Below are 8,967 nucleotides of genomic sequence, written 5' to 3' on the forward strand. Positions count from 1 at the left end.
AGTAGGCCACCAAAGCCGATGTCTTCCACATCCTTTTTTTGAGACTCCGTTAACACAGCAATCAAGTTGAACAACTGTCTCGGTGATCCATGGCCATCCACCTCCTTCTTTTTCCTACGACAAATAATTTTAGCACCATATGTTAATATGACACATACAAAAATACACCAAATATCCCCAACTTTGTCCCACATTTTAAACAATTTTGGTAATATTGTAACCTACATACTTTCTTAATCAAAATGAGAACATTAAAAGATCAAGCCGCATACCAAAATGACAACATATTTACCCTACTTTGTCACCCTTTAAATTACACTACAAATAACTCAAAATTGAACACCCAATAAGTCAAGACACATACAAAAATACACCAAATTTCCCCAAATTTGTCTCCATTTTGAACAATTTTGTTAATATTGTAACCTACATACTTTCTTAAAAAAAATGAGAACATTAAAAGAGCAAGACACATACCAAAATGTCAACAAATTTACTCCACTTTGTCACCCTTTAAATTACACTACAAATAACTCAAAATTGGTTACCCAATAAGCCAAGACACATACAAAAATACACCAAATTTCCCCAAACTTTTCACCATTTTGAACAATTTTGTTAATATTGTAACCTACATACTCTCTTAAAAAAAATGAGAACATTAAAAGAGCAAGACAAATACCAAAATGTCAACAAATTTACCCCACTTTGTCACCCTTTAAATTACACTACAAATAACTCAAAATTGAACACCCAATAAGTCAAGACACATACAAAAATACACCAAATTTCTCCAAACTTGTCACCATTTTGAACACTTTTGTTAATATTGTAACCTACATACTCTCTTAACAAAAATGAGAACATTAAAAGAGCAAGACACATACCAAAACGTCAACAAATTTACCCCACTTTGACACCCTTTAAATCACACTACAGTTAACTCAAAATTGGTTACCCAATAAGTTAAGACACATTTAAAAATACACCAAATTTCTCCAAATTTGTCACCATTTGAAACTTTTTTGTTAATATTATAACTTACATACTTTCTTAACAAAAATGAGAACATTAAAAGAGCAAGACACATACCAAAAGGACACCAAATTTATCACATGTTGTCACCCTTTAAATTACACTACAATTAACTCAAAATTGGTTCCCCAATAAGTCAAGACACATACAAAAAATACATCAAATTTAACCCACTTTGTCATCATTTTAATACTATTTGGTGGCCATTTAATCAACACAACAATGAACCCGAATCTGGTTACAAATAACACTAGCTACATACCAATTTCATTAACAAAACTTTACAAATAAACAAGAAGATTCAGCTCATAGAAGATTCACAGCTAAGCTGACTCACTTTGCCACCACCATAGAAGATTCAGCTCCCTTTCGTTTCTTTTATCCTTCACCAACCTCTGTCTTCCGCTGAACCATTTTCAAGGCCTTTGGTTCTAGTGGACGATCTGCAAAATTAAAACAAATTAGTGTACAAAATGTCAACAAGATAACTGACTTTGTAATTACTTCAGTCCCATAACATTCACACTAAAAATGGTCACAGAAAACCCATGCCAAAACATAGATAATATCACCATTTTCACAAAAAATGGTTACATCTTTTTTTAGAAACATCTACTCTGAACCATGTCAATAACTTTACTAAATATGTTACCTTTTTATTTGTATTTGTTATTATTTTCAAATATAACATGTAACCAGTTCAACAACAATGTAAACAATGTCGACAAATACACAAAAAATGTCAACAAATTACGAATCCACTAGAAAACGGGTTTACCTTTTGTTACCTCCGTTAGCTTTGCAACAGCTTTCTTTTTCAGCGCGTTTTTCCCAACGTTTACCGCCATCTTCACAGCAGCATCAACAACGTCTATATTTGTGGAACAAAAACGAGAGTATTAGGATCATGACAAAATATCAGCAACACTAAAAATACAACCCGATAAATAGAGAACTTACCTATTTCAACGTCCTCCCCTTCCTCTACATCTGTCTCAATATCGTCTTCATCTTCATCTGCTTCGTTCTGTTCCTCCACTGCCTTTCCCTTGCCTTTACTTTTGCCACTCCCTAAACTGAATGTCACCTTCTTCTTCCTACCTTTAGTCAGACCTATCGCCTCTTCATCTGTACCCTCGTCAGCCACATCAGTTTTCTCGACTTCATCCTCCACTGCCTTACCTTTTCCTTTCCCTTTCCCCGACACTCCAGCCACAACTTTTTTCCTTCCTCGAGCAGTTGAAGGTTTCGACGGGTCGGACTCTACCGTTTCTTAAACAAAATGAGAACACGAACAACATTGACAAACAATCAGACAACTCCAAGATACACAAAAAAAATTACATATAATAAAACCACCATAATCAAACAATCTGTCCACATGGATCAATTGCATGTCTCCATTATTAAACCACAGAACTATAATCAAAACCATTAAGCAAAGAAATTAAAAGAAAATCAATGGAAATACATACCTCCACCGACATCATCACCCGCCTTTGTGGCTCTTGTGTTTTTCTTAACTGGTTGTCGTTCTGTTACCATTTTTGTTGATAATGTTTTGTAATTTGTTTGCTGTTTATGAAGGATCGGAATGAGAAAGATGCATATGAAAGATTTTTTAAGAGAAATTTGAAAGGAAGGGAGAAGGAGAGAAGATGATACGGATGAATATGAAAGATTTTTAGAGAAATGGTTAACATTAGACGATTTGTGGTAAATAACTTACATTGAGAAAGGGGTCTTTAATATTTGTTTAATGCAAACCAATCCCCTCAGGCACAGTAAGAGTCAGCATTTACTGTTATGCACAGTACGGATTGTCTACCCATTTAGCACTTAAACGGCACTATCCAACCCGTCGCAAGCTTGCGACGGGTACTTCTGTCACAAGCAAGACGGATTGAACTTTTTATAGCTAAAAAATGAACATTTTTTTTTAGAATGGTCACTATTAACCTAAAAGTGATCATTATTAACCAAAAAGTGGTCACGTCTTGCAAAATGCACAGATATAACCGCACAAGGTAACTACTACGGAGTATAACTATTGTATGCAGATAATGCAGCGTGTGTATAGCGGGCACAGTGACGCCTACTTAAGGTAAAATAATTATCTGAGAATTTTTTTTATGGGTTTTTCTAACCTATGCCCACTAGGCATAAGATAAGAAACTAAAAAAGGAAAGTAATAAATATATTTTCTTGTAAATAAAAGTAAAAGTAATTGATATTGCAATTTCCCATAAAAATATCATTTATTTCTTTCCTTTTTGGGTTTCTTATCCTATACCTAGTAGGCATAAATTAGAAACCTTTTTTTTTTTTTTTTTTAAGAATAAAAATTAGGTAAAAACAATCCTACTCGAACCACGAACCCAAAAGTTACACCAGTAAAGTTCTGACACAGTGACGCCTACTGACACAAACACTTAAGTGAATGGTAACCGCAGAAGATACTGTTGGCCCACTGTTGTATTTCTTGGAATATCTCAGTTTCGCGCATGTGCGAAAATACGCACGTTTATTTTCACTTACACAAGATTAAGAGTTCGACCCAAAAAATCCATAGAAGTACATAGCATGTGGTTACTTATCAGCTTAGTATTAGCATGCCAAAAAACAACATTGAAATTAATTGATTATATTGCTATTAGTCATGATTCTTTTCATTTATTTTTTGGGTAATAATATACTCCTTTTATTTAACTCCACATTATATGTATTCCTTTTTCATCCATTCAACTCCATATTGCACCTTTCCTTATTTAGTTGTACTTTTATTATTATAATACAATAATTCCACTATTAAGACTCACAAATTACACAAAATCTTAACACTTTCTATCCATTTGTTGTACTTTTAATACTATAATATAGTTTTCTTAATATTTGTGCATAAAGCATATATACAAAGTGGAGTTCAATGGAGGGAGTAAGCATTTAAGACCTTCCGAATTTAATATTAATTTATGAATTAATGACTAAACTAGTTTAGATCCCGTGTTTAGATCTCGTGCAAATGCACGGTATTTTAGATTATAATATATAGATAAATGAGCATTATTAATAATTTACTGTTAAAGTTTACAATATTGATGTGTTCTATTAATTATTAAGATAGGAAAGGGAAAACTTGAGGATAATTTTACATACGAAAAATCAAAATATCATTGCATTTACTAATTTTTAATAAATATTGTGTATTTGGTGTTGTATTTTAGGGAGATTTTCGTATTTTATAAAATCATACTAATTAGTATTTCGGCGATGTATTATTCAAATAAGAGATCGAAGATATTTGTGATGGAAAAAATTCTTTAATATAATAATTTAAATATATTTATGGTTAAAATGTGATAATAATAATAATAATAATAATAATAATAATAATAATAATAATAATAATAATAATAATAATAATAATAATAATAATAATAATAATAATAATAATAATAATAATAATAATAATAAGAGTAAAATATATAGTAATCTTACAAACTGACATATATATGATAGTCTAAAGTATTTAAGTGTATTATATTTCTCTACAAATATTGAGAAATAAGAATTATAAAGTAGGTCAATATTTGTATAGAATAAACAAAAGTTTAAGCCCAATATTTGAGAATAACCAAACTTATTTACTATTAAGGCCCAATTTGTAGTTGAGGGTGATTTGAGCGGAAAAATTCCTAGTTTCACCTATTCATTTAGTAAATAGAGGATTACAAATTTATCAATACAATTAATACATGTATTAGTAAAGACCTCGTGCAATATATGCACGGTATATATAGTTTTTTACTTTTTTAGAGTATTATTTGTAGATTTTAAATTGAAATCTCATTTATTTTTCGTTTTTCTTATCATTGTATTTTGAGTCGAAAAATTAAAATTAATATCGTAAGCAGTTATGAATCGAGTATTCAATTAGTCTCACTATAGACGGATATATCCGTCTAAAGTGAAAGACGGGTTAAATATGCTTAAAGTGGTGATATTTTTTGGCCCCATCATGCAACTTGTTGCTTGTCTTATGCTTAAAGTGGTTGTATATTTGGCCCGTCTATAACTATAGACGGATATCTCCCGTTTATAATGAGAATTTGTGTTGAGTATTTTGTAATTAATGTTATTTTGTACGGAGTAATTTTTTTCGCAATTGCTAATTTTTGCACGCTCGTTTACTAAATCCCACACGCTTTGCCGTAATATTCCCAAACTACCCTTCCTCATAAAAAAGACGTAAAAAGAGTTATCCCCCTTCTCTCCCATTAACCTAACCAATTCATTAATAATTCGACAATTATGAATCGTAATTCGCACATATCACACGTAATTTCTTCGTTTTATCATTAATTTTATTAATACCGTCTTGTAATTGATGTAATTAATGTTTTTTTAAAAAAATAATTGATTTTACAATTAGGGTTTAGATTAATGGATTAATATTGATGTAGTGTTCTTGAAGTCATGATTGTGGGGTCCTACTTGCCGGAGTAGGGTGGTCGAGTGCACGGTCGACGACCTGATTCGTGGTAGCGATGGAACGTCGTTGAACATGTCGGGGTAGTTTGTGTGATGTTGTCGTTGTGTGTTAGGCACGGGACGGCGGGGATTAGGTGGTCGTTGCGGTGGACTGTGGTCGGCGCCGGGAGGGGGCGGGGAATGGTGGTCGACGTTAGGAGAGTGATAGAGGAGGGGTTGTCTAGTGGTGGCTGTTGGGGAGGGTTATGTTAATGATTGTTTGTTTGTTTTTGTTTTTTGGGTTTTTTTTTCTCTCTCTCTTGTTTTTCTTTTGATTGAGATGAGAAATGAGAGGGGTATATTCAAAATAAAGGAAAAAATGTGCGGGATTGAGTAATATGGTGTGCGGGATTTAGCAACTCCCATTTTTTTTACTAATAACATATTTTTTAATTTTTACTAATAACATATTTTTTAATTTTTACTAAATTGGAGGGAGTATTTTTTAGCCGTAACTTCTTGAAAATGTCAATGAGTTTTTACCGTAAAATTCTTTAAACAAAAAAAAAATAATTACTTTATCATAAAAAAACTGGAGATAAATTTGTGGGGAATTAAAATATGAAATCTTATAAATATTTACATTTAAAAGATTATGCCTTTTTATAACTCATCATATCTATAATATATGCTAAAAATACTAAGCCCAATTTCAGGAAATATTTTTTAGGCGGAAAAAATAGGAGTTACTCCTATTCTTTTAGTAGATAGGGGATGTTCCATTTTTTATTCCTTAAATAAAGGCTGTATTTATAACTTTCCTTATTTTTTCATACATTTGTTCAGAATTTAAATTTATATTTTAAAAACATGTGTAAGAATAAAATTAATAGAATAAAATTTTACCAATGCACATTTAGGGTTAACAAAAAAGATTTTCTAATGACTTGCTAAAAGAACTTAAATGGAAAATTTGATAATAAAATCTTGGAAAATTAAAGTGAAAATCTATTATTATTATTTTTTTTTAATATGATGTCTATCGTGAAACTTTTCCACTAATATTTTTTCAACATTGGCACTTATAGTATATACTCAGTAGGTTTGATGCCTGGCTACGCTCGGATTATCTTTATTTACCATTTAATTTTATTTCTATGAAATATGATTCGCTAAATTTGGTTAACACATACATTTACAATTCATGTCTTGAAATTATGATGAGATGTAAAATTAATCAACAGTTTATGAGACACGTTCACCACTTCATTTTGTTAATATTATTACTTTCACTACATCCCGGTTAATACTATTATGTTCACTACTTCTTCGGTTACTGTTATTTCTTTAACTACTCATGTTATTTTTACGGTTAACCCGTTAGTTTTCTCAAACTCATATATTTAAATAAATTAATATTTTCCTAAAATCGAATTGTTAGTTAATTTTTCATAGTATCTCCGTTGTTTTTACTGTTACTTTCATTACATGTGTTGTGACTACTATTACTTTCACTTCTCCCGCCGTCATTATTTTTTCTTTCACTACTCCCGCATTCATTATTGTTAATTTTACTACTCCCGTTGCTGCTAGTATGACTTTCACTACTCTCGTTTCTATAATTGTTACTTTTACTACTCACATCGGTAGTTACTATCATATTAGTTGATTATCTAGTTGTATTAGAGTTATATATATTTAAAAAAAATCTGAAATATTAGATTAGAATATTATTTAAGAGCAATCATTATAATTTACTAACTAAATTACAAATCAAAATAATTATGAAATATTATATTTTTTGGAAATCTAGCTTGATTTATTTACCTTTTAATAGTTACCAAAATATAACATACTTATATTATATTCATGTATGTTAAATAATTAACATCTTATTTATACTAATTAATATCATAAGTGTGACATGTTTATTTTAAGAAAAATCATTATATTATGGTGTTCTCTAAATTTATACTTCAACCAAAACAATATAATATTTATATTGAAACCCCTTGTTCAGGTCCATCACACAGTGCTATGATTAAAAACTATATAGTATAATTAATTTGTATAGATTTATTTTATTGCATTGAAGTCCCTTGGTTTCTGAATTAATATATAGTATTGATTGATTTGTCTCACAATTATTTTCCAAAATAAGAATATTGTACAGTTGAAGGATTATAAATATAAACAACAAGGACAAGTATACTTAATGATGCAAGTGAGCCAAGTTAGTTAAATGTGGCTGAGATGAAATGCAAGCGAATAATCCTTGCGCGCTGAATAACCACCTAAGAATTAAAACAAAGCATTGCGATGATCCATACGGATGCTAACGCAATGTGATATCTGACTAGTACTTTGAATGTCAAAAGTGAAAAAAAATTAACCCATTAAGCGCGAGTAAACGTCCGGAGTAACTATGACTCTCTTAGTATAGTTAGTTGCTTGTCATCTATTTGGTGACGCGCTTGAATGGATTAACGAGATTCACGGTGTCCATGTCTACTATCCAGCAAAACCACGACCAAAGAGGACACGCTTGGCATAATTAGTGGGCAAAGAAAACCGTGTTGAGCTTGACTCTACTCCGACTTTGTGAAACGACTTAAAAGTTGTACAATAAGTGGAGTTTCAGCAAAAGTGAAAAACTCTTAACGTTATTTTACTCCGTGAATCAAAAGTAGGCTTGCGGTTAATCCGGCGAAGGACATTGTCAAGTCTTAGGATAGGTGGCACATTAAAGATAATGTATGTGTCCTAAGATGAGCTTAACAAGAATAGAAATCTAGTGTGGAACATAAGGGTAAACTTCGTTTGATTCTGTTGTTCAGGACGAATACGAACGGTAAAAGTATCGCAGCGATTCTTTAGGCCTCAGAATTTGAAATTAAAACTAGAAAGTAATTTAGAAACAATCAAATAACGAGAAATGAAAGATATTTCAAAATAGACGAGTATTAGAAAAATCAATATTCAAATAGTTACGCAAGAGGAATATATAGAAAGCTACTCCCTCCCATTCAGACCAAAGGTTACAGTTACTTTATCACACTTGTCGAGGCACGTTTTGTAACGTGCATATCTTTAGTTACACATTATTAAAAACTATAAAAATTTGATATTCTTATAGCATTCATGACGATAAATCAAACAAGATCTCACATGACTATATTTTGTCTTATAGATTAAGAATAATATCAAAGATTCCCTACGACCATGAATAGTGCCAAAAAGCAACTGTAACCTTTGGTCTGGATGGGAGGGAGTACGACTTACGAGTAGTGAACTCGAATCGAAACAATTGGTCTCCCTTGTGACGGATATTTTGTGAGATAAAATGGTAATAAAATGGGTTAGTGGAGAAAGGGGACCACATGAATAGTGTTGCAGAGAAAGAAAAAGTGGGTACATTGTGAGGTAAAATGGTACTCCCTCCATTCAACTCCACTTTACATG

The 8,967-nt window shown here is 31.3% G+C and overlaps 1 protein-coding gene across 1 annotated transcript; it reads right to left on the minus strand.

The window, feature by feature from the left end:
* Positions 1-1,189: 1,189 nt before the first annotated feature.
* On the minus strand, positions 1,190-2,747 carry LOC141656064 (uncharacterized). Its single transcript, XM_074463005.1, has 4 exons — positions 2,511-2,747; positions 1,996-2,307; positions 1,814-1,906; positions 1,190-1,478 (listed from the first exon to the last, which is right to left on the minus strand). The coding sequence occupies exons 1-4, from the start codon at positions 2,578-2,580 to the stop codon at positions 1,414-1,416; spliced, it is 540 nt and encodes a 179-aa protein (XP_074319106.1). The 5' UTR covers positions 2,581-2,747; the 3' UTR covers positions 1,190-1,413.
* Between the last annotated feature and the right edge of the window lie 6,220 nt (positions 2,748-8,967).

Source organism: Silene latifolia, chromosome 5 (genome assembly GCF_048544455.1).
Source record: "Silene latifolia isolate original U9 population chromosome 5, ASM4854445v1, whole genome shotgun sequence".
NCBI lineage: Eukaryota > Viridiplantae > Streptophyta > Magnoliopsida > Caryophyllales > Caryophyllaceae > Silene > Silene latifolia.